General features: G+C 40.7%; 1 protein-coding gene across 5 annotated transcripts; it reads left to right on the top strand.

The window, feature by feature from the left end:
* The first annotated feature begins 208 nt into the window (after window positions 1-208).
* On the top strand, window positions 209-26,002 carry TAF1A (TATA-box binding protein associated factor, RNA polymerase I subunit A). Of its 5 annotated transcripts, none has more exons than XM_077813724.1 (11): window positions 209-407; window positions 934-1,111; window positions 7,478-7,647; window positions 9,219-9,332; window positions 13,066-13,264; window positions 14,949-15,073; window positions 16,520-16,678; window positions 20,522-20,588; window positions 22,111-22,225; window positions 23,690-23,850; window positions 25,662-26,002. In XM_077813724.1, the coding sequence occupies exons 2-11, from the start codon at window positions 964-966 to the stop codon at window positions 25,802-25,804; spliced, it is 1,401 nt and encodes a 466-aa protein (XP_077669850.1). In that variant the 5' UTR covers window positions 209-407; window positions 934-963; the 3' UTR covers window positions 25,805-26,002. The 5 variants fall into 5 exon arrangements, with proteins under 5 accessions (XP_077669850.1, XP_077669854.1, XP_077669853.1 ...); XM_077813728.1 differs by having other exon boundaries at window positions 16,637-16,678; XM_077813725.1 differs by lacking the exon at window positions 209-407 and adding an exon at window positions 668-788.
* The last annotated feature ends 730 nt before the right edge of the window (window positions 26,003-26,732 follow it).

Genomic DNA, 26,732 nt, shown 5'->3' on the forward strand with positions numbered 1-26,732 from the left:
TCAGCCTGCCCGGGCTGCCGGCGCCTCCCCCGCTCGAGCCACCCCGCAGCCTGGCTCTGGTGGTGGCGGCGGCAGCGGCAGCTCGGCTGCGGCTCCTGCCTACTGGCCCCTCCCCCATTCACTGAGGGAGCGGGCGCCACCACAAGCGAGGCGGCAGGAGGGGCCCGCACGCACCGCGCCGGCCGCGGCTCTCAGCGCGCGCGAACACCCAGGCGCACGCGCCGATCCCTCCGTCAATCACAGGCAGCTTCCCCACTCCCGACTCCGCCGTCGGACCCACCACCGCGCGTGCGCATCAATTCGGCGGCTCCGCCCTGTGGGTCAAAGTCACGCGTAAGCGCGTGTTCAGACCGTCCTCTTGGCACCCGCTTTTAAACCGCAATGTCGCCGAAAGGGCGCGTGGCCATGTGAGTAGACCCCGGATAGACTCGGTTGCGCAAATCCCCCGTGGCCGCCTCCCTGGAGCCGTGCGGAAACGTCCGTTGGGAGCGGCCCAACCAGGAGGGAGGTGGGGCGCTTCGGGCCCTTTGCCCTGTGGGGCCAGGGGTGAAAGGGCCGGGCTTGGGCGGATCCCTGGCTCCTGTTTAGTGGGCTTAGCTGCAGTGGCTCTGCACAGCCCTGGGCTGAAAGCGGAGAATCCCATGACTCCCGGAGCTGGGGAGTTAAGGCCAGTGAAAAAACCATGAGTTGGCAACCCTGGGGTGGCCTTGGGCATTAGGCACTGACCTGGGCCTCAAGAGTTCTCGATTTAGCTACTGGCTCTGACAGGGGCCCCCTGTGTGATTTGGGTAAGCCAGTCTCTGTGCCTCAGTTTCCCATTTGTAAAGTGATGCTCTTGTAATAAAACTACTCTGCTTCCCTATCCCCTCTCCTATGAGACTTTAAAGAAATGGTACATAGCTTCATTATTTCATGTGTGTCAATTTTTTTCAGGTGTAAAAGTTTTCCTCGCACTTTAAAGACATGGACAGTTTTGTTGAACAACTGAAAAGGGGGACAGAGGAAGAGTTTACAGAAGAGTCTGCATGGGATGGGTCTGCAGTAAACACCACAAACAATTCACTTCCGGCTGTCTATTTACCTTTACTCCCACGGTACCTTCTGCATCCAAGTAAGTGTAATTCTCTGTTGACTGCTTATCCTTACTAGCACATGCTGGTAAATAACATAGTAGTATTAGAGATGTCACTGCCGCTGAACTCACTGGGAGTTGAGGGCTCTCCCACAGTACAGGACTGGGAGGTGGGAGTGCCATAAAGATGCTATCACTGCTTTCTGTGTCTTGACACAGACCTGACTGTACCCAATTTAAAAAAAAATGCCACGTTGTGAACTTCTAACATCTTTAATGCTACTATGTTAATAGTATACAGTACCTGGCTCCTTAGCCAGGATTGAGGCCTCTATTAGCTTCTAATACAAATACTTAGTAAAAATAGAGAAAGGGTCAAAACCAAAAGTTTAGAACAGAAATCTTCTATATTTTGAGAGAGTCTGGATCTGAATTTTGCAGCACGGACCCATCTCAAGGGCAGTAATGTACAATGAATGACCCTTGTATAATTCCAAAATTTCCTTAACTCGAACAGGTGAGAGTGCCATTTAACTTTGCATTTATAGCCCTTGCTATGGTCTTTTGCTCCTCTGCTATGTTTCAGACCATATGTTTCTCTGAATAACTTCAGATCCACATAGGTGAAGATCACTTTCCATAGCTTCCAAGGCAGATATAGTTTAAGAACAAAACATACTGGGTGGCCATACTGGGTCAGACCAATGTTCCATTCAACCCAGTAGCCTGTCTTCTGACAGTGGCAGGTGCTAGATAGTTCAGAGGGAGCAAACAGAACAGGTGAATCCTGTTAAATTGAGTGATCCATCCCCTGTCATCCAGTCAAAGGTATTGGAACACCCAGAGCATGTTTGTTTAGGTGAGCTGCATTCCTACTGGTGAGCAGTTTTAAGAGCTTACAGCTTGCAGGGTTGAGTCCCTGATCATCTTGGCTAATAACTATTGATGGACCTATCCTCCATGAACTTCTTTTTTTGAACCCAGTTATGCTCTTGGCCTTCACTGTGCTCCCTGGCAACGAGTTCCACAGGTTGGTTGATCATTGTGTGAAGAAGTACTTCCTTATTTTTGTTTTAAACCTGCTGCATGTTGATTTCAGTGGGTGGCCTCTGGTTCTTGTATTATGGGCAGGGGTAAATAACACTTCCCTATTCGCTTTCTCCACTCCCTTCATGATTTTATAGACTTCTACTGTATCCCCCTTAAGTCATTTCTTTTCTAAGATGAACAGTGCCAGTCTTATTAATCTCTCCTTACATGGAAGCTATTCCATACCCCTAGTCATTTTTTATTTCCCTTCTTTGCACTTTTTCCAATTCTGATATATCTTTTTTGAGATAGGAGAACCAGAATTGAATGCAGTATTCCAGGTGTGGATGACTGACGGATTTTTGTAGTTGCATCATAATATTTTTTGCCTTATCTATCCCTTTCCTAATGATTCCTAACATTGTTAGTTTTTTTAACTGCTGCTGCATATAGAACAGATGTTTTCAGAGAACTATCCACGATGACTCCAAGATCTGTTTCTTGAGTGGTAACAGCTAACTTAGACTCCTTCATTGTGTGTGTAGTTGGGATTATATTTTCTGATGTGCATTACTTTGCACTTATCAGCATTGGATTTTATCTGCCATTTTTGTTGCCCAGTCACCCAGTTTTGTGAGATCCCTTTTGTAACACTTCACAGTCAGCTTTGGACTTTAACCCATCTTCAGTAATTTTGAATCATTGGAAAATTTGTCACCTCACTGTTTACCCCCTTTTCCAGATAATTTATGAGTATGTTGAACAGCAATGGTTGCAGTACAAATCTTTGGGGACCCTGCTGTTTTCCTCTCTCCACAGTTAAAACTGACTATTTATTCCTACCCTTTGTTTCCTGTCTTTTAACTGGTTACTGATCCACAAGAAGATCTTTCATCTTATCCCGTGGCTGCTTATTTTGGTGTGGGACCTTGTCAAAGTCCTTCTGAAAGTCCAAGTACAGTGGCTCAACATGTTTGTTGACCCACTGAAAGAATTCTAATAGATTGGTGAGACATGATTTCTCTTACAAAAGCTGTATTGATTCTTTCCCAGCATAGTGAGTTCATCTGTGTGTCTGAGAATTCTGGTCTTTACCATACTTTTAACAAATTTGCATGGTACTGAAGTTAGGCTTGCTACATTGTAATTTCCAGGATTGCCTCTGGAGCCTTTTTTAAAAATCAACATTACATTAGCTCACCACCAGGCAGCAGGTACAGCGACTGATTTAAGCCATATGTTACATACTAGAGTTAGTAGTTCTTAAATTTCATATTTGAGTTCCTTTGGAACTCTTGGGTGAATACCATCTGGTCCTGGTGACTTATTACAGTTTAATGGATCAATTAGTTCCAAAACCTCCTCTACTGATGCCTCAGTCTGGATCAATTCCTCAGATTCATCACCTTAAAAAAAAGGCTTAGGTGTGGGAATCTCCCTCACATCCTCTGCAGTGAAGACCAGTGCAAAGAATGACAGGTTTCAGAGAAGTTGGTTAGTCTCTAAGGTGCCATAAGTACTCCTTTTCTTAGTGCAAAGAATTTGTTGCAACAGTCTTGTTTACCTTGAGTGCTCCCTTAGCACCTCCAACATCCGGTGGCCCCACTGATTGTTTGGCAGGCTTTCTGCTTCTGATGGACTTAAAACAAATTTTGCTGTTAAGTTTTTGTCTATCCTAGTTGCTCTTCAAAGGTTTTTTTGGCCTGCCTAATTATATTTTTATACTTGACTTAACAGCGTTTATGCTCCTTTATATTTTCCTCAGTAGGATTTGACTCCCAATTTTTAAAAAAAAAAAAGGAGTACTTGTGTCACCTTAGAGACTAACCAATTTATTTGAGCATAAGCTTTCGTGACACTTCACTTCATCAGAAGCTCACGAAAGCTTATGCTCAAATAAATTGGTTAGTCTCTAAGATGCCACAAGTACTCCTTTTCTTTTTGCGAATACAGACTAACACGGCTGTTACTCTGAAACCAATTTTTAAAGGATGTCTTTTTGCCTGTAACTGCCTCTTTTACTTTGTTGTTTAGCAATGATGACTTTTTTTTTTTTTTATTTGGGATATACATTTAGTTTGAGCCTCTATTATGGTGTTTTTAAATAGTTTCCATGCAGCTTGTAGGCATTTCATTCTTGTGACTGTTCCTTTTAATTTCTCTTTAACTAGCTTCCTTATTTTTGTGTCATTTCACTTTTTGAAGTTACTTGCTACTGTGATGGGTTTCTTTAGTATTTTCCCCTCTACAAGCATGTTACATTAACTTCATTATGGTCGCTATTATTGCGCGGTTCAGCTATATTCACCTCTTGGACCAGATCCTGTGCTCCACTTAGGACTTTCCCCTTGTGGGTTCCTGGCCTACCTGCTCCAAGAAGCAGTCATTAACAGTTTCTAGAAATTTGATCTCACATCTTTTTATCTTGCATCCCATCCTGAGGTGACATATATCCAGTCAGTAGGGGATAGTTGAAATCCCCCATTACTCTTGGTTTTTCTGTTTTTTGTAGCCTCTCTAATCTCCCTGAGCATTTCACAATCGCCATCACGATCAGATGGTCCGTAGTATATTTCTACTATACTCTCATTATTTAAGCATGAAATTGTTATCCGCAGAGATTCTATGGTAGTGTTTGATTCATTTTAGATTTTTACTGTATTTGACTCTATGCTTTATTTCATGGGATAGTGCCACTCCCACACCAGTATGATCTGCTATGTCATTCCTGTATGTTTTGTATCCTGGTATCACCATGTCCCATTGATTATCATCATTCCACCAAGTTTCTTTGATACCTTATATCAGAGGTGGGCAAACTTTTTGGGTTGAGGGCCACATCTGGGTGGGGAAATTGTATGCAGGGCCAAGGCAGGGGGCTGGGGTGCAGGAGGGAGTGTGGGTTGTGGGAGGGGGTGCAGTGTGCAGGAACGGGCTCAGGGCAAGGGACTGGGGCAGAGGAGGGGTGCGGAGTGTATGAGGGGGCTCAGGGAAGGGGGTTGGGGTGCAGGAGGGGTGCAGAGTGCAGGAGGAGGCTCAGGGGTGCGGACTGCGGGAGGGAGCTCAGGGCCGGGGGTTGGGGTGCAGAGTGCAGGAGGAGGCTCAGGGGTGCGGACTGCGGGAGGGAGCTCAGGGCCGGGGGTTGGGGTGCAGAGTGCAGGAGGAGGCTCAGGGGTGCGGACTGTGGGAGGGAGCTCAGGGCAGGGGGTTGGGGTGCAGAGTGCAGGAGGAGGCTCAGGGGTGCGGACTGTGGGAGGGAGCTCAGGGCAGGGGGTTGGGGTGCAGGAGGGGTGCAGAGTGTGACGGGGCTCAGGGCAGGGAGTTGGGGGGCGGGGTGCAGGAGGGGTTTGGGTTCCGGCCTGGAGCCGCTTACCAAAAGCGGCTCCAGGGTGGCAGTGGTGCACACTGGGGCCAGGGCAGGCTCCCTGAATGCCTGCCCTGGCCCCACGCGGCGCCGCTCTGGGAAGCGGCCGGAACCACGTCCCTGCACGGCCCCTTGGAGAAGCAGGGGCACAGGGCTCTGCACCCTGCCCTTGCCACGCCTCCAGGTACCTTCCCCGAAGCTCCCATTGGCCCCAGTTCCCCTTTCCCGGCCAACAGGAGCTGCAGGGGGGGACGGTGCCTGGAGGCAAGGGCAATGCACGAACACCTCTGGCGCCTCCCAGGGCCCCAGGGATGTGGCGCCGGCCGCTTCTGAGAGTTGCGCGGGGCCTGTGGCACCACGGGGGGCAATCCCGTGGGCCAGATCCAAAGGCCCCAAAGGGCCAGATCCAGCCCGCGGGCCATAGTTTGCCCACCCCTGCCTTATATCCATATCCTTCTTTACAGCTGGGCATTCAGTTTCGCCCATCCTAGTATTTAGACTTCTAGAATTTGTATACAAGCACTTATAAAATTTGTCAATGTTTAGTTGTCTGCCTTCATGTGACATAATTGAAAGGGATGGTGTCTTTGAATGTTTCTCTTCATTTCCCACCTGTTCTTTATCAACTTCTATTCTCTCCTCTTTATTAAGATATAGACCATCCCCTTTAATTAATCCTCCCCTAAGGTATGTTTCTGTTCGAACCGGGTGCTCCACACCTCTGCACCTGTTGTTTTTTCCCCAGCCCTTAGTTTGAAAACTCCTTCATAACCTTTTTAATTTTACATGCCAGCAATCTGGTTCCATTTTAGTTTAGATGGAGCCCATCCTTCCTGTGTAGGCTTCTCCTTTCCCAAAAGGTTCCCCTGTTCCTAATAAACTGAAATCCCTCCTCTGAACACCACTGTCTCATCCACACATTAAGACCCTGCAGTTCTGCCTGTCTAACTGGCCCTGCATGTGGAATTGGAAGCATTTCAGAGAATGGTACCTTGAAGGTCTTGGACTTTAATCTCTTACCTATCAGACTAAATTTGGTCTCCAGGACCTCTCTCCTACCTTCCTTATGTCAGTGGTACCTGACCACTGGCTCCTCCCTAGCGCTGCTCATATATCTATGTAGAGGTCCACAACCTATGCCCCTGGCAGGCATTTCACCATGCAGTTCTCCTGGTGCAAATCAAACCCATCTATGTTTCTAATAACTGAATCCCCCATGACTGTTACCTGCCTCTCCCTATAACTGGGGTTCCCTGTCCTTGAAGATGTATACTCCGTGTGAGAGGATAACATGACATCATCTGGAAGGAGGATCCCAACGATGGGATTGTTTCTCTCCACTCCACCTTGGTGTTCTCCTTCCTCAAGACTTTCATCCTCAGCACAGAGGCTGTCAGACTAGGGGTAGGACTGCTTTATTGGGTCCCTGAAATTCTCACCTGTGTATCTCCCTGTCTCCCTTAGCTCTTTCAGTTCAGCCATGCTAGTCTCAAGAGTCCGTATTCAGTCTCTGAGGGCCATGAGCTGCTTGCTCTGAATAGACGTATATGCCACCAGTCCATAAGGCAGGTAATCATAAATGCTGCAATCAGTGCAGTATAGTGGATACCCCCACTCTGCTGCTGGACTTCTGTCAGCATTATTTCTACTCTTTCAGGGTTTTTGTTTGTTCTGTGTGTGTTTTGGGAGGGGGGGAGTGCTGATCTCCGTTTAGCGTATGTTAGGTGTATCTGGCTTTTATGCTCCTTCTCTAAACTCCTGTGTTTGCTGCTTCTGTTCACTAGCTTCTCTATTCATTTAGGAGCTGGTTTTTTAAATCCCTGTTCTCCCTGAGTTTGTCCTACCCCCTTGTCAAGGGATCCGAAAGGGATTAAGGATCAAAGGATGGAAGACTAAAGCCTTGTTATTGGCAAAGATATAGATACTAAAGTAACAGCTGTGCTGATTTGTTTTTTTTGTTTTGTTTTTTAAAGATCACAGTCAGTAGTTAGCCACTAACCTTATTTTTTCAGCAACCAGAGGTCGAAAGTCAACAGAATTTCAGGAGACTAAGAAAGCTTGTTTAAATTACATTCAGGATGCCCTGCTACAACACCAGTGGCAGAGGGCTGCAGAATTCATGACTAACTATTTGGAAACATTGGAGAATACTTCTGCTGAACAACGGATGGCTGCCCCAGAGGTAAGTACAAAGGAAAAATCAGTACTCTTTTCCTTAGTTGATGGAAATAATTTAAAGGGGTATCTGAGATAATCCAGGACCCATACTGATGCTTTGTTTATGTAAAATATAAATCCCTAAAACTTCACAAAAATCTAATTGTGTCAAAGATGTTTTCATAATTTTCAGGTGTCACCGTTCATCTGTTTGCACAACAGATAAGAACATGGGCCCAAATATGAATAAATAGGCCACACGTCACACCAGTAGCATGTTCCACTTAAAATACAAAAAGAAGTACTTGTGGCACCTTAGAGACTAACCAATTTATTTGAGCATAAGCTTTCGTGAGCTACAGCTCACTTCATCGGATGCATACTGTGGAAAGTGTAGAAGATCTTTTTATATACACACAAAGCATGAAAAAATACCTCCTCCGACCCCAGTCTCCTGCTGGTAATAGCTTATCTAAAGTGATCACTCTCCTTACAATGTGTATGATAATCAAGTTGGGCCATTTCCAGCACAAATCCAGATTTTCTCACCCCCCCCTACCCCCCACACACTTTAGATAAGCTATTACCAGCAGGAGAGTGGGGTGGGAGGAGGTATTTTTTCATGCTTTGTGTGTCTATATAAAAAGATCTTCTACACTTTCCACAGTATGCATCTGATGAAGTGAGCTGTAACTCACGAAAGCTTATGCTCGGATAAATTGGTTAGTCTCTAAGGTGCCACAAGTACTCCTTTTCTTTTTGCGAATACAGACTAACACGGCTGTTACTCTGAAACTTAAAATACAGGTTTTCATAATCTCATTCTGAAACAGAGAAATAAGCACATTTGCCACTGGGTTCCCCTACATATTGGTGTCCATTTGAAAACTGCATCTTGTTTTTAGTTCTCCACCATCTTTCTCCAGTACTGCATGAACCTTTTTGATAGTCCCTTCACAGCTTCCTCTGTGCATCTCAACAGATGGAAAGGGTAGTAAATTACATTGACAAACAGCCATTTAAAAAAATAAATTCAATGCAGAGATCATTGGATGCTACCAGTTTGTTGGAATTGCTGATCTAACTCTGTAGACAAATCTTGATCACAGAGATATTTGGGGGAGGGGAGGGTGTGTCCGGATGGAGGGGATGTATTTCAATTTACAATTCATCTAATTATCCTTACATTTGTTCTATCAAGGTAACATGAGCTACCTACACCCTACATTTTAGTGGGGTAACATGAAAGGAAAATTTCTTGTTTGCTTGAGTTGTTGTCAGTCCATGGCAGGCACCTTCTGGATTCTATATATGGTTTTGGTGCGTTTTGTTGAAGTATGGGATTTTGATGACCACTTGTGAAGTTTCCATTGCATTTAAACTTTATTTTCACTTTTACTACATGCCAGTATATTTTACTATAGCAGCAAATAATACACAATATTTTCTATTTGCAATTTAAACCACACATAATATGGTTAAATATAACAGCCATAGTGCAGTGATGAGAGACTAATGCTGTTCTGGCTGCTGTGCGCAGAGTGTTTTCACTTCTGAAATTTTAATTCTTTTGGGATTTTTTTTCTCCGTTGGCAGGTGATTTGGAGAATAGGAACTGAAATTTTGTGCCATCATTCCAAGAGCAGCGTTGAAGAGTTCAACTATTTTGCTGAGCAGATGAAAAATCTAGGAGTGAAAAAGTATTTAGGGGTGAGGATAGCCTTAAAGGGACACTACAGACTTAAATCATGCTTCTCTCTGAAAATTTTACCTTCTGGTATTACAAGCAACTCTTAAGAAACTCTTAAGAATATTATCTCTGATAGTTAGTATCACTGATTATAGAATCAAGAGACCGCACCTTAGATTTATGTAATGGCATTATTCTTTTTTCATCCCATTCCTTATATAGCCTAACATCTTGTTTGCTTTTTTTGACTGTAGCTGCACATTCTGCTGAAGTCTTCATTGAGCTGTCCACAGGTCCCTTTCCTAAGTTGATAGTTAATTTAGAACCATGTCATGTATATGGATAGCCTGTAATTTTTTCCCTTCCAATGCGTATTACTTTGCAGTTATCAATATTGAGGTTCCGTTACCATCATGTTACCTGTTCACCTGGCTTAGTCAGGTCTTGTTGTAGCTCCTCACAATCTGCCTTGATCCTGGTTAATCTAAATAACTTGGTCATCTACAAATTTTGCTGCCTAATTCCTTTCCCCCCTTTCCAGATTCATAATACATATACAAAACACAAGACTAGTCAGGAACTTTGAGATACTTTTCTGTAAGTCTTTTGTTATGATTAAATTTTTCCATTTAATCCTACTCTTTGCTTTGTCTCCTTGCCAATTTGTGATTCATGACAATATTATTTTTTATTGCCATACCACTGAGGAGCCCTAGTCATGGAACAGGACCCAATTATGTTAAGTGCTGTATAAACACAGAACTTGAAAAGAATCCCTGCCCCCAAAGGTTTGGTTCGACTCCCATGCCATGTCTAATTAGTTTCTTTACTAGACTTTCGTTAAGGACCTTTTCAAAGGCCTTTTCAAAGTCTGAATAAATAATCATCTGATTCTCCTCTATATACTACTTTATCAACCTGTTAAAATAATTGTAATAGATTAGTGAGACACGATTTTCCTTTGTTGAATCTGTGCTGGTTAGGGCACCATCATATTGTGATCTTACAGATGTTTTCTTGCTCTAATTTATTGTTTTAAACCAATTTGACATTTACAGATGCAAGGTTTACTGGTATGATTCACCAGATGGCCACCATTTCCTTTTAAGAAACAAACAAACAAAAAAACCCTCTGTATTTTTTAAATTACAGCACTTGCAATCTCCTGTGTTTTCAGGATTTTATTTTGTTCAAAATTTCCCAGAGTTTATTACAGAAATTAAAAAGTGGGTGAAAATCAGTGCAAAAATTAACCTCAGTTTTCTGGGGTAATATCAGAGTTAATATTGGGATGGGAGGACAGAAAAAAAAAATCAACCAATAGAGAATCATCAGGGTATTGTAAGTAAAAGCAGTTTAATGCTGTGACTTATTTTGTGAACTGTACATTACCAGTACATAAACGTGTGTGTCTCTATCTGTATCTTCCCCAACGCTGCATTACTTTAACAGACAGCTTCTCATTTACACTTAGACAAATTTATTAACAAAAACACATCGACCTAATGTAACATGTTGGATTTGTTTAACATAATTAGTATTTTCATGTATTTGTTCAAAATTCAGGTGAAAAGCAGTTTAATAAAAAAAAAAAAAGCATTTATAAAACCTGGGAAATATTTGGTAAAAATCAGTAAACTGAAAATGAAGGGCCTTATATATTTGCTATCTTCTAATTCTCTGGAATAGTGGCTGTTTTTAGTGAGGGATTGGATATTTTTGCTAACAGCTCAACCACTTCATACTTAAGCTCCTTCAGAGCTGTTGGATGTATACCATCTGGCTTGTGACTTATTGCTTTATAAACTGCTTGTACTCGCACTACTTCTTTTGACACCTCCATTGCTGATAGTACCTCGTATTTATTACCACAAAAGAGCAGGTCTGGGATATGTCTCCCCAGCATCATCCTCTATGGTGAAGACTGATGCAAAAAATCATTTAGTTTCTCAGCAATGTCCACACTTACCTATATCCATACGTTTTTCTCTCTCCTTTTCCTAATATTGTATTTATCTCTAACACGTTCTCCAGATACATCATGTGAATGAAAGAATCTATGCAAAATAACTAGGGCTGTTAGTCACAGTTAACTCACGTGATTAACTAAAAAAAATTAATCGCGCTTTTACGATAGAATACCAATTGAAGTTTACTAAATATTTTTGGATGGTTTTTCTACATTTTCAATATTGATTTCAGTTACAACACAGAACACAAAGTGCACAGTGCTCACTTTATATTTTTGATTACAAATATTTGCACTGTAAAAATGATAAAAGAAATAGTATTTTTCAGTTCACCTCATACAAGTACTGCAGTGCAATCTATTGTGAAAGTGTAACTTACAAATACAGATTTTTTTTTTTTTTTGGTTACGCAACTCCACTCAAAAACAAAACCATGTAAAACTTTAGCGCCTACAAGTCCACTCAGTCCTACTTTTTTGGTCAGCCAATCACTTGGACAAACAAGGTTGGTTACAATTTGCAGGAGATAATGCTGCCTGCTTCTTATTTAGAATGTCACCTGAAAGTGAGAACAGGCATTCACATGGCACTTTTGTAGCTGGCGTTGCAAGGTATTTAAGTGCCGGATATGCTGAACATTTGTGTGCCCCTCCCATCCTTTGGCCGCCATTCCAGAGGACATGCTTCCATGCTGATAATGCTCCTTAAAAATAATAATAATAATGCATCAATTAAATTTGTGACTGTACTCCATGGGTGGAGAATTGTATGTCTCCTCTGTTTTACCTGCATTCTGCATATATTTCATGTTATAGCAGTCTCAGAGAAGGAACACTTTCACAGCAGATTTGACAAAACGCAAAGAAGGTACCAGTGTGAGATTTCTAAAAATAGCTATAGCTATAGACCCAAGGTTTAAGAATCTGAAGTGCTGTCGAAAATCTGAGAGGGACGAGGTGTGGAGCATGCTTTTAGAAGTCTTAAAATAGCAACACTCTGATGCAGAAACTACAGAACCCAAACCACCAAAAAAGAAAATGAATGTTTGTTGGTGGCATCTGACAGATGAAAATGAACATGAGTCAGTCCTCACTGCTTGGGATCATTATCAAGCAGAACCCATCAGCAGCATGGAAACATGTTCTCTGGAATGGTGGTGGAAGCATGAAAGGACATATGACTCTGTAGTGCATCTGGCATGTAAATATCTTGCAATGCCAGCTACAACAGTGCCATGTGAATGCCTATTCTCACTTTCAGGTGACATTGTAAACAAGAAGCAGGCAGCATTATCTCCTGCAAATTGTAACCAGCCTTGTTTTTCTGAGTGATTGGCTGACCAAAAAGTAGGACTGAGTGTACTTGTAGGCTCTAAAATTTTACATGGTTTATTTTTGAATGCATTTTTTTTGTACATAATTCTACATTTGTAAGTTCAACTTTTGTGATAAAGAGATTGCACTACAGTATTTGTGTGAGGTGAATTGAAAAATACTATTTTTGTTTTTTACAGTGCAAATACTTGTAATTTGTTTAACAGCGTGGTTAATTGCGATTAATTTTTTTAATTGCTTGACAGCCCTAAAAATAACTTCTAATTAAAATATTCCAATTCAGTCACAGTTCTAATTAAAATGTATTTAGACTACGTTGTATTGATGCCAATAATATGGCTCTTTTTTTCAGGTGTATGGTTAGGAGGTAAAATTGCAGTGTGCTGTCAGGACAGTCTGATCTGTATGACATTAAAATTCAGTATTATAAATTGTGTAAATTGTTGTAGGTCTGTTTAGAGCATGTCTTTCACCTCCTGTGTAATGGACTGATAGATGATGCCTACCAAAACCTGTCCCTGGCAGAAGGCTGGAGGTATGGAGAACAAACAATTGCTCAGGATAAAGAATTGAAACTCATTCAAGCTTACAAGGGGCTGCTGGACTACTATAACTGGGCCAAAAAAAGAAAAGCCGTGTTAGAGCTTGGTGAGTACCAGTGCTGCATTCTTTAGATAAAAGGAGCTGTTCAGCTCAGTCATTCTCATAAGTCACTGTGACTTGTAGATGATTCTTGAAGGAGGAAACATTGGTGGTGAACGCTGCATTCAGTCTGATTACTTGCAGCAGAGAACTTTTAAAATTCTGATGCACGCTTTTTATTTAAAAATAAAATGCGTTCATCCATTGGATCTGCAAGGTCTCCTCCAGAAGAACTGTTCTGAGTGGAGGACAAGAACCTTGGCTGCCTTCTCAGTGAGAAAAATCTGAATTTCTGGGTGTAATTTTCTATTTACTTCATGATAAACTCGATCTGATTGAGGCCAGGTTTATAGTGGCAGTGTCTTGGCTTCCTGAGAAATCACCTCCGTGTACCACCATGGGAGTGGAGATCAGCTGGGACATAGGAGCTAACAGTCCCCACATTTAAATGAAGAAAAGGGGAAGCTGGCTCGTGTTCACAAGGGCAAGCCCTTGACTCTGGAATTCCTTTCTCATGCTTTTTCATGCCAGATAGTTGGGGGAGGAGGTGGAAAGTCACACTGGAATCTTGTTTGACATTTGTTTAAAAAGTCATTTGTTGTATCTATGTGCCCTGAAACTTTTGCAAGAAGTCATATTTATTATAAGCCAAATTTAAAATTAAAGTTAGATGAAAATCCAAGCTCAGGATCCTGGTCATCTAAAAAGGTTGTGTGAGCCCTTAATTCCTCTTACATTCAGCAACTGAGAGTTTTATCTGAATGAAAATTATAAATATTACCTATAAAAATACTTTCTTCTTAAGAGAAACACCATTTATTTTAGATTTTTGCAAGTAGACATTAAAAAACCACCTACCTGAAGCTCCGTGTCCTTGAAAATATTCTAAAACTATACTACTAAAGAGACTTGTCAATTACTGAGTTCAGATAACTTGGCAACAGCATAAATGAGTCTCAAAGATCTTTGGTTCCTAATGGAGAATGCTTAATCAAAGGAGTTCCATCAGAAAACTTTTTTGTTTATAGGTAGTCTTTTCTGCATGTCAGCTGCCTGCCATATATGCATATTTAGAAGCTGACTTTCATATTTAATTGTTAATTCTTTAGTTTATTACCTTTGTAGAGCTGACAGGATTACATGTATTATTTGAATAAAATGGACATTGATTGAGATTTATTTTATTTACCTATTTTGCTGTAACAGAAAATGAAGCTTCAGATAATTTAGTCAGACTGTCATGTCTATAAGGCAAGATCCGTAAGATTTGTATAATTTGTATAAGTTATAATTTGATAATTAACTTAATTGCCAAAAAACCCACACCACAAGACTAGTTAGCTCCACAGTTCATTTAACTGTGGGTGGGTGGGGGGAGGTGAGGCAGGAAGATGGTTACTAATATTTTTCAGCTAAGATCTAATCCTCCCAAACCGAGCTCCTTAAATCTCTATTCAGTATAAAAATATTTCTTACCTTCTGCACTTGTTTTATAAATATACTAACTCTTCCTTTGTCCTTCTCATTTTTAGCTCTCACTGAGCTCCATTCTTTTGGGTTAAGGTGCTTTCTTTGAAGTTGGATTCAAGATGTTGACTTTTTTTTCTGTAAAGCCCACCATGGCTTGAGTCCTGACTTTGTGAGACTATCACTCATGTAAATTTTTAAAAAACCTTCTATCTTTTGGCAGATGGTGATTTTGCAGACTCTGTTGAACAGGAAATGCACAGTTTCTTTCGGCAGGCAGCAGTGAATCTCAAGGAGATAATTAAAATACCTGGAGTTTGGGACCCTTTTGTGAAGTGCTATGTGGACGTAAGAGCACTTTTTTTTTTTTTTGCAAATATTACTTAAATGCTACTTTGTCTAATCTTAGACAAAATGCTTAGATCAAAGTGTAACGTTTTCTGATGTTTCACCACTTGCAATTATGTTACAGTTAGGAAAGGGACACTGTGAAAATGCTACCTTTTTAAAACAATATATGTAGTGTTTTCATGTCAGATCTGCTTACATTACTTATGAAAGCAAGTTTTTATTCCTGGTGGCACTGCAAGTCCAACATAACTATGAGAATACAAGCAAGGAGTTTACTAGTAAAATCACGAGGTAAACTGATTGCAGAATTTTTTGTTACTGGTGATGGTGCCAGAATTAGAGCATGGCTTGATCTTTTTTTTTTTTTTTCAGATCACAGGTTGTATCTACTGCACAAACGGAACAATCCTCTTTTAATTATCAGCTGATTGTAGTTGGATATTGAAGTCACAGAACAAATATGGAATCCCACAGTCTGATTTTCTGATTATAACCGCTAAATCAACTAACTTTTAAAATTGAATTAAACTTAAAATAGCTTTGAAACAGTTTGATTTTTCTAGAGTTGCTAATGGCACTTGATTTTCTTTAGTGCTTGCCTGCCTCACATGATTCTACCTCCTCCTGGGGCTATGCTGTCTCATTAAGAGAGACAGCAGTCCTGTTCACTGAAAAGAAATACTGAAACAGTGAGAGCAATTATTTAATATATAAATATTTAGCTGTTTAATGTATTTGCAGTGCTTTTAATAACTTCTAGGTATGAATATTTTCATATATGTAGTGGAAAGTGAATTGCATGTAAGAGGAGCATTATTAAGATTCATTAGATTTAAATGGAAATCTATTAGCATTGTTAAGTACTAGTCCAGAAGCATCTAGTGTTGCTGGGCTTACTGTATTGTGCACTGTAAAATCAAACATTTGGTGCCTCACATTGTTACAGAAAAGCTTCACCGCATTTTTCCTTAATTTTCGCTAGTCTTAGTCCAATTCCTATTTAAATCTAAGGGAGTATTTCCTTTGACTCCAGTAGGATTTGGATCAGAGTCTTTGTTTTCAGAGCTGCAAAGACGTCCAGGATAGAATTAGTCATTGGGAGCACTAACTTGGTGCTCAGAGAGGATCTCTCCAGGTTAAAGTTGGAATGCATTAGAGGTTGTATGGGGAAGCTTGCAGTGCAGTTACTTCTATCTGACCTGTAGAGGACTTAATTCTTCAGGGTTGTCAAACAAGGACCTCTCAAACACTAAAATGGGTTTAAGAGTAACATTTTGAACTACTGTGTGTAACGATAGCAAAAGGCTCCTTTCCATCCTAGTGGTGGTATGAACAGGATTGTCATAACTGTACAGTTTGACAATCTAAAACTAGTTGTGGATATTTCTGATCATTATTACGCTGTCAGGCACCAACAATGTGCTCACATTTTCTTTTCCATAGCTGTTGGAATTCTATGAGGATTATGATGAAGTCCGGCAGGTGTTAAGCGAGTATGCTTACAACTCGAAGTTTCCTCCCAATCCCAATGCTCATGTTTATTACTATCTTTTCCTAAAGAGACGTGGTGAATCAAAGAAGACACTGATGTCTGTGCTCAAGGTACAAGTTTTGGACTGTTTTAATAGATGTTTTTATAACTTTATCGACAGAACATAAATTAAATTAAAAATTGTTTTTCAAAAGTCTGTCTCAGCTTTATGCTGATGACCTGTATCAGCTATTACAGATTTTGTCCAAAATTTTTAACACACTTGGACAGAAGAGAAACCAAATTCTACCCTCAAAATATTGCGAGCCTCCTGACACCACATAGCAAATCGTGTGAAGTTTAAAATAAACCCTTGAATTCCCCCCCCTGACATGTTTGGTATCACCTTCTACAGCCCTGTAAGTTTTATATTTGTGTTTAACTGAAATGTCAGGAAATTTCTGGATCAACCTGTTCCAGGGAAGGAGAGGTTGATGTTTCATTTAATGTATGCCATAGTTATGGTCTGCTTTGTTAGTTTTAAAAAGCACACGGGCAATTACTTAGGCACCATGCTGGATTGAGAATTTGTCTCATGGTAGTTCTCCTTTTTAGATTATTTGTATTTACCATATAACAATAACAGGTATTCCTCTGAGATTAAACATACAAATTATTTCTGAAGAATAGAGTACCTGCCTTTGTAAACACAGAGAGTTGTTGGAGAAAGAAACTCTCTACTTCTCTAGCACTAATGTTGATCTGCCTGTGACTTAACAAAGGTTGTCAGAAGAAAAAGGGGGGGGGGGTTAAGGGTCGTGTCAGTTTGCAAGGCATTTGAGGGTGAAAGATAGGTATCTGTCTGCAGACAGAAGAGGAAGGTTGATGGGATGTACTTGCGCACAATAAGCTCAACACGTACACGTTCTTTTCCCTTTGTTAATGCTCTTACAGATTCTCTCACCGTGGAGCTGTAATTTTCAGCTCCGGTAGATGTATGTACTCTAGCTTTGATCGAGCTACTGTGCTAAAAATAGCAGTGTAGCTGTGGCAGCATGGCTGGCAGCTCAGGCTAACTGGCTGAGTACAGAACTGTGATCCTGGGTGTGATTATACTCAGGCAGCTAGCCTACGCCACTGCTCGTGCCAGGGCAGCTACACTGCAGTTTTTAGTGCGCTAGCCCAAGCTAGAAATTACACCTCCAGCTGCAGTATAGGCATGTCCATGTAGGCCCTGATGCAGTAAAACACTCAAGCATGTGCTTAACTTTACATATATGCTTAAGGGCTTTGCAGGATCACAATCTTAGTCTCTGAAAAAAATTTATCTTTTTCTTTTGGTTTTTACAGCCCAGAGCATCATCCGCTTCTTGTTCTGTTCTTTCTCTCTACTGTTTCACTCCCATTATGTTCAGCCAATCACAGTTAACTCAATAAGTTTCATATTGTATAGCTTGCAGCACATGAGAACTCTTGGTTATCTTGTTTCATTTCTTTGTATAGTGTGCACATGGTGTTGCTGCAAAGTAGAACTTATCCAACCATTTTGGTAAGTCGTATTTTGCAGTCTGCAGTGTACACTGATCATAAAGGAAGTGGGATGCCTAGGTGAGATTGACAGGACACCAAAATGCAGACTCAAACTTGGAATTGGTAGAGTGCAGAGCAAATAACGTCTTCTACTGTCTTACTTTCACACGGCATGTCTAAATTCAAATCTGTCTGTTTAGTCTTGATCAGTTTTGGGACTGATTTCCATTTTATATGTTAACAGTTTCCAGTTAGTTCAGAAAAGGTGTTTGGTATAGTTTTCTGGACCCACGTAAATAGGCTTGCATACAACATACATTGCTGTTGTCCTAGTTTTATCTTTACATTTAATTTACTGAAGAAAACAATTTGGTGTTTGCTCTTTCTGCACACTGATTTCAGTCATCCTGCCTAGCAATTGGTTTCTCTGACATTTTCAGTGAACTGTGGAACTAAGATACAGTAAAACTTCCTATTACTGTTGTCCATTGGTAGTTGTGCCCTCTCTACGCTAAGCTAATTTTGTTCCCTTTAGGTAATTATGAATTGATTTGCCCTTGCTCCCCAAACTTCAGTAAATTTTTTTGCTTACCGTGTTTATAATATTTTTAACCACTTGGTGGCACCAAAACACTTCCATTAATGTGTATGTTCTAACATTGTTTCATAAGTTTGACTTGTTTTTAACTTAAACGTTGATGCACCAAATGTTCCTATATTTTACAAAATTGCATATACCCAGTACTATTGTGATTTTCATCTCACCCAGGAGTTTGGGATGAACTAAACAATAGTTCTGCAAATTAACCTCTTTCTACAAATTGGAGTCAAAACAAAAAATTGCACTGAAATTTCTTGAGGGAGGAGACAAGGATGATTTTTACCAGTTTGTCACAATTTTTCTAAAGAAAAATCTTACAAACTATTTGGGCAATTAAGAAAGCTCTCTTCTCTTTCAATATAGCTGATTTTCACTTGTAGTATCTTAAATAATATATACAATATTGACTTTATATAAGTTGTTTGAAAATGGGAAAACAAACCATTTTACCAATAACGATACATGTGTACGCAGTGTGCATATCACAGTATTTATAAGGCACAGACCTAGCGATATAAATAATGGGGTTCAGTGCTTTTAAAAAGCCAATAGCCTAATCTTCGAGATGGGAAAAGTAGGCACAGAGTGTGCAATCCTGACACCATTGTAGACAATAGCAAAACTCCATGAGTTCACTCAGATTGAGTGACTTATCCAAGGGCCCATAGTCAGTGACTGGGTTAGGACGTAGAAACCAAGTATCTCTTCCCAGTTCCTCACTAACTAAAAGGCAATGTGGTCTAGTAATCACAATGCCCCTTTGAGGGCAATGGTTTATAGACACTTTTATAGCGAGGTAAGGTGAAACTCAGTAAGATGAAGTTACTTGTCCAGAATTCCCCAATTAGTCAGTGGCTGTTCTTTGTCTTTTTTTGTATTTTGAAGTTTATTTCTGTTCACCATGTGTTTTGAGATGCTGAGATACTACGGCACCAAGGGCCATAAAAGTACCTAATGAGGGGAATGCTGTTTACCACTGTACCTTAAGTCTTTGATTTAGACTATTTCCATATACTATTCTTTCTACTAACTAATGCATTTTTCTATAGTCTAATGATCAAATATCAAATAAGTACAAGATATACCTCTTAAAGCTCACCATCTGGATAAACGTTTAATTAATCTAGTTCTCTCCAGCTGATGGATGATCTCTTTTCTGGTCTTAGTAGATTTCTTTACTCCAGTCATTAAAATAAATAAATGGAACATCTGACTGGGTCAGTCAAAATGGAAAAGACTGTGCAGAGCTAGTGTACTAATTAAACCCTGGGGGAAGAGTGAAATTAATGCAAAAGAGGGAAGTAATGAACACTATGAGCTAGGTTGTGCCTAGTCCTATGTGGGTGCACAAAAGGGAGGGCAGGCACAAGGAACACACCTTTCCCCTCTGCAGTGAATTCTCAGTCTGCGCGCTCCTGCTGTGCAAGGATTGTGGACTAGCACCAACTGTTGCATTAGAAACTCCAGAGAGAATGAGTGTGGGAGAAAATGAGACCAGCACTAGTGCATCACCAGCCAATGGAATTGGGTCTCTCCAAGAGGAGCGCGCACAGCACTTTGCTGAAGGGTGTATTATATGCTGCCTCCGACAGCTCCTGATAAATGTTGTCTGCATTGGGCACAACGCCTCTGTGAACTGCCTGCCACTGAGATACTGCTCCTCCCCATCATAGGAAGTGTCTTAAAACTGCAATCTAGCCCTAAGTGTTTGTTGAAGTTGTTCTGTATGACCAAATTAAAGGACCAAATTGTTTGTTTTAATAAACCGATATCTGGGTGAAGCAGAAGTATGGACTCTTCAAATCTTTTTGAAGATTCTATAACAGAAACTTTTTTTTTCCAGATTTTGCACGAGATTGTTCCCTCTCATGAATTAATGTTAGACTATAATGCCATGCTTCAAAAATCAAGTAAGTCTTTGGATACCCGTGTTCTTTTCCTTTAGGTTATTCTAAATACAAGTTTCCTAGAATGGCTGTTGGCTTTTTCCTATTTAAAAAAAAAAAAAATAGTATTTTAAACATACTAAAACTAAGGTGTAAGGAGAACAGGAGTCTAGAAGACAGTTGCATTGGCAGATAGTTACAAACCCCTGCAACCAAATGCTTGTCTAAATAAAAATATGCAGACGCTAATTGTCAGTATGTAGGCAAACAACCAAGATCTCAATATTGACTAGTGATTTGGGGTACCTTATGTCAGGTGCCCAACGTGATACCTTAATGAGGCCTCTGACTTTCAGAAAGGATTGATGTGCAGCACTCTGCCTGAATTCAGTATGTGTTATTCATTAAATCCAAGAACAAAACCCACATCTCCTCCAAATGGATCTGATCTTTGTCTATCTGAAAATAATCTCCAGAATTGGCCTAGCCCCCATCTTGATGTGCTAATCACTTACAATGTAAGTCAGACTCTTTTCTCTTGAATTGATCCTCTGAAATGTAGTATAGTGTAGCATGTAGGCAGTGTGGTGATGGTTCTTTTCTTCCTTTTCCCCCTGCCTCACTTGTCTTCCTTATAAAGTTCCCCTTTAGGCTGAAGTATCTCTTGTGTTATCCGCACACACATGATATTTTTGGAAAATCCATTTAGCTGTTTTGAATGATCAGTTTGGCAGGGAACATCTCATATATTAGGATAATTTTTCAGATGCTTTTAAATTAGTGTGCTACCTGGCCTCCATGTGTGTTAAGATTTATTGTTCATTATTGTATTTTACTGTGTGTAGTGGTGAGTCACGTCAAATGAGGAACAAACATAGCTTCCTTGATCTCTTACTCTGACATGCTGCAAGTGAAATTTAAGAACTGTATTCATAGCACGGGTCTGACTATAAGAGAAAAGTATCATTGTATCTAGTAAACAGTAGTAAATGTTGTCTTGTTGGACTATCCTGGAGGTCTGTGGACTAACACTGTGGGTTGCTGTAGGGATTTGTGATTGAGTCAGTTTTTTCTCTATGGGCTTGAGGGAACTTGGAACAAACCAGAAGCAGTGTGTTCAGGCCCCTCAGGAAGGGCAGATGATCTTTGGTAGCAACCATTACTGACCAGTCAGGAGCATCATTATTGAGCTCTAGGGATCTGCTGATCAGAGGCAGCAGCCACACTTTAAGACAGTCAGTCTGGGATGAGTGAACTTGGTTCTGCTGCATGGTTGGTCTTGCAGCCTCTTCACTCAGCAGTCATTGAGCAGGATTAAAAGAACAGAGAGCAGCTCCAATATAAGCTGTGTTCCAAAAACTAAGCAGCTGTCCTTGAGTACAGATGTACCTTGCCAGGTTTCCAGTAGGAGGAGGAAGAACTGGGTCTGGAATTGTGAAGAGGGCATCACCACGGCCAGTAGAATGAAGGCAAACTACCTCTTGTTGCTGCTTGTCTTATGAACAAATGCAGGATTGTTCATTAACTTGACCTATTCTAATTCCAGAAAAAAGAAAACACCATAGACTGGGGCTGGAGATTATTTTCACGCTCCTGGATTTTGCTGGGTGGAAGGAGCATGTAAAAGCTTGGAGCTGTTTAGCAAAACAGATCTTGGAGAAGTAAGTATAGTATATCTTCTATTGCCATACAAGGAGAATTAAACGTTACAGTGTCAGTCCACATGGAAACTAGGATATATGCACTTTGGTAGCAAGAAAATTGTCCTCTTATATCCTTTCACATGCTTGCCGTGTTACTGAACAGAAGAGTAAACTGGCAAGTCCTTTCAGTGGCTACACTACACTGTTTGGTCTGCTACTGTTAGAATACTGCAAAAAAATTTTTAAAAAGGTGATCATTGTGTGGATAGTGAGTTTCGGAGCCACTAGGGATTATCTTCTTTGGCTAGCACTGAGTGACATTAACTACAACTCCAAAGGAAGCCATCTCCAAGCAGCCCACCCTGGTTAGAAGTTTACTGTGATGAGTAGACTTGAGAGGAGTGGTGAATGAAGGCATTCAAAGGGGTGCTCCTGGAGGCTTCTCTACTCTGTCAAAGGCAAACTGTTTACTTGAACCATTCATAAGATTGGCTGAGTGTGTCAGTGGTGCCCTTTAACACAGTATGCACATTTTGTATGTAAAAGGTGCTCCAGGTTGTTTCTAGCTCCCATCTTTAAAAAACACTTCTCAAATAGTAAGCTCTATGAGGCCAGGATTATATCTCACTGTGTAAAATACCCTGTAAATGTAATGCTTTTTTACAAATAGATCTGGTGTTGAGTAAAAGTGTTTGTTTGAAAAGCATATAGGCCAATGTTCAATGATTTAATACAGCCTTTATTTAAAGATCAACCAATGTTCCTAGGCTTGTGGCTGGTCAATTAAGATATTTTCACTGTTGACCTATTAAACCAGGAATGTCTTAGTGGTGTTTCTGTTTAGTGAAATCTGTTCAAAAGACCAGCCTTATCTGCAATCTCCTGGTCTGTGAGCCAACCCCAGAATATATCCAAGTGACCTGGTAACAGTTCTAATTTTATTGAAAAATTACCTCCATAAAACAGCCAGTTTGTCATCCCTTAGGTGGCAACTGGGACAAATTCATCCCTGGCATCACTTCAAATTTACACACCCTCTTAAACTGAAACAACTTCACTATCCGATTTCTCGCAAACCTAGTCATTAAATTTGCTTCATACTATTGTACTAAACTGGCACGCCAGCTAAAATGTCACTCCATTTTTTGTATAAAATTTAGTTCTCATTTCAAACCCTAATTAGTGCCAGCATGCAGACTTTAAATGAGGTGGTGCTGCATTCTGCAGTGTAATGCTTTCTTTTCAGCTGGCAGTGCCACTCAGAAAAAACGTGGTAGTGGCCACCACAGGGCTATCAAATATGTGGTGGATTGAGTACCACACACAGTCCAGGTCCCTGTAAGCAACATATGAAAGGTGCAGCACTCAGAGCAGTGCTTTGGTAACTTCCACTTTATTTAAAAAAAAAAAAAGAAGAAAAAAAAAAAAAGGGATGCGTCCCACCAAACTCAAGTTTAGCTGTAACCTATTGACTCTCTCCAGCTCTAGCAAGCATCTTGACTGGGTCAGGGAGGAGTGGAACTCCAGAAAGGACTGGTGGCCAGCCTTCCACTTTAGCCACTACTTGGCGAAAAGAAATTGGCAGGAAAATGAAAGTCTTGCTTGTGAAAAAGCATTGGTGGCTGGAATCTTGTTGGGAAAAGGTAATTTTAAATCTTCTTCTTTACTCTGTGGAATAGAAATATTGGCTAGTTCAAGCTTTAATGGCAGGGGACGTGTCTAATTTGTGTTCTGGAAGAATTTTCAGCCTTGTGATTTGAAAAAAGAGGCTGGCTTGATCCTGCAAGGGTGAATACAAGAGAGGCTCTAAAATGCTTGGTATTTGCCATTGAGGTGTAGTTCACATCTCACAGGTCTTGCTGCAGCTATGGGTCCCTTGAAGGGACACAGAGCTACATTCATCCTGTTTTGAATGAATGAATGACCCCAAGAAAGCTAGGCCTGTGTTGGGTGCGGTTTGCCTGGAAACTGTCTTTAGGGGCATGGTTGTTTAGTTGGGTGGCTGACTCTGAGAACTGATCTGTGGTGACCACTCGGATATCAATAAGGTCCCCCATATAGAAAGATGTGTACGCTTGAGAGATACTATCATGTCATCATTCGAACAAATTTCCTAGTGCTTAAATATACGCTGTGCATTTAGTGCTTTCCTGCTTAATGTTGTGTGTCCAAACTTGCATACAGGAGAATGATTTGATTTATAAGCCTTGACACTGGAGTATAGCAGTCCTCTGTCTGTCGAGCCCAGGCAAGCGGAGTTATGGGAGGTGGGTAGCTTGATGGCAGCTCATGGAGCCCACGTGGGAGAAGTGGAATTGAAACAGGGAGGATAGAGATGTGGAGTGGAGCTGTGTTTGGGTGAATCACTTGTGGCTCACCAGCGCACAGCTCTGATTTGCTTCACTAGCCCCAGGTTCTTCCAGTTCAAGTCCCACTTCTCATCGTCCCCACAAATAGGCCTGTATTCAAGAGGCGCAGAGTCCTCATGTGGCTGTGAGGAGTTGCAAACGGCATAAGCTCTTAATCAGACTTCCAGGTAAAAATCCATGCCATCAGGAGGGGGATGACTGTAGTGGAAAATGGCTGGTCCCTTGCTCCTGCAGAGCACTCTCACCAGAACTCTGGCAGAGGACTTCCTGTGGATTCGCAAGGAGGGCTGCACAATGCCATGGAGGCTGCACTGCACCTTCTTCCTTGCCCCCCAGAGTGAGACCTGTCTGAGTAAGGTCCCTTCTCCCCATGGTAGTAGAGTAGATGGTTGAGGCATTAGTCTGAAGTTTGTGAAGTTGCTGGGATTTTCCAACAAAAGGCAGTGTCATTCATCTTTTAATGGGTCAGCTTTTCCATTACTAACACCTTCCAGACTTATTTTTAATATCAGGAGCCCAGTTTTACTTCCAACAAGCAGCCACTGAACACCTGTCTGTTTCCAGTAAGTGGGCAGTTAACTAATTTAGTTCCAGATGTAGGATGACTTTCTTGAAGCCCATTAAGCTAAGGAAGCGATATGCACATGTTGAAGAGAGAATAGGTCACATTAGTTTTACTAAATATTGGGACTTGTGTATATATACTTATTCTTCTGGGGCTAAATAAACTTTTTTTGCACTCTTAAGTCCTAATATATCTGAAGGGCATTACAAAATTAGACTTGCCAGAAAAACCCAATGAATTGTATAATTACCTACACCTAACTTATCACTGTGTTTTGAGGATGTGTGGGAGACTTTCTTGGTCTAAATATTATACCTGCTTATTTGGTGGTGGTGATATACCTTATGCATGCACCTCTTATACCAGTGACTTCTATTATAGAAATTTTTTTCTTTTTAAGGGAACTTTTCTTTAAGGGAATTTGTGCTCAGGGAAATGCCTCTTGTGCAAATTAAAAGCATTTTGTGTTCTTCAGTTTGTATCACATTGTGGTTTATAACGTCATTTCATTTTGTTTTAGATTGCAAATACTTCAAATATGTTTCACATGAAGGCTGCAAAGCCAAGAAGGAAAAGTTTCGGACAATGAAGAAATTTGTGAAGAAACACAGCTCTACCCATTTGAGAGCATCTGGTGTTTTGGATTCCTGCACGCATCTTTGATGTATACAAGATGTCTTTAAGGTCCTCTTATTAAAAATGCTAAATTATTTTCCCAGTTTTTCTGTGAGGCTTTTCTTTACAGGTTCTCACTACAAAGAACTTTGAGAGTGGATTGCTAGCTCAGTACTAGACTCAGTATATTGCTGGCCACATTCTTTGGTTTCTATTCTTATTTGTAATAAAAGGGAAGTAAATCCATTGGTAAGGGAATCTGCTTTCTTTAATATTTTATTCCATATTTGTTTGTGTGAGATTTAATAAGCAGAGCTGATGCCTCAGAACATATTTGAGAGGTATTTAGTAATTGTGGAGCAATGTACCTATGGCTTGCTGATATTGGGACTGATCCTGCTCCCATTTAAGTCCAAATGAGTTTTGACATTGCCTTAAATGGGAGCGGAGGAAGGCCATGTTTCAAATCCAGTCAAATTGACAGTGACATAAAATAGTTAATGTCTGGCTGCAGCTGGAGTTTTCCAAGTCATGTGCCCCCATAGGGGAACTTCCCACCCTCTCACTTGTTATGTTGCAAGAAATGCTGTCTGAGAAATACTTAAACAAGTAAGCAAGACATGTTGCTAGTTGACTCCATCTAGGAATTATCTTCTATGCTGAGAAATCTGTGAAATCAATTACTATGAAAAAAGTGTGTGGAGTACATAGTCTTAATTAATAGTGGCTTATGGTTAGACTTGGCAGAATTTGATATATATATATTTAAGTAACGTCACTGGCCAATATCTATTTTTAAGCATTTTTTTCTATTTTTATTTATTTAAATTTTCACAGTTGCAGGAAATTTGTGGGGATGGGGGGGTTGGACAATAGGAGGCAGGTCAGACAGTGATTATTTAATGATTAAAAACGGATTTAAAAAGTTAAAGCTTTATAACCATGAAAATACAAATAGTCAAAATATACAAAATAA

Source organism: Eretmochelys imbricata, chromosome 3 (assembly GCF_965152235.1).
Source record: "Eretmochelys imbricata isolate rEreImb1 chromosome 3, rEreImb1.hap1, whole genome shotgun sequence".
Lineage (NCBI taxonomy): Eukaryota > Metazoa > Chordata > Testudines > Cheloniidae > Eretmochelys > Eretmochelys imbricata.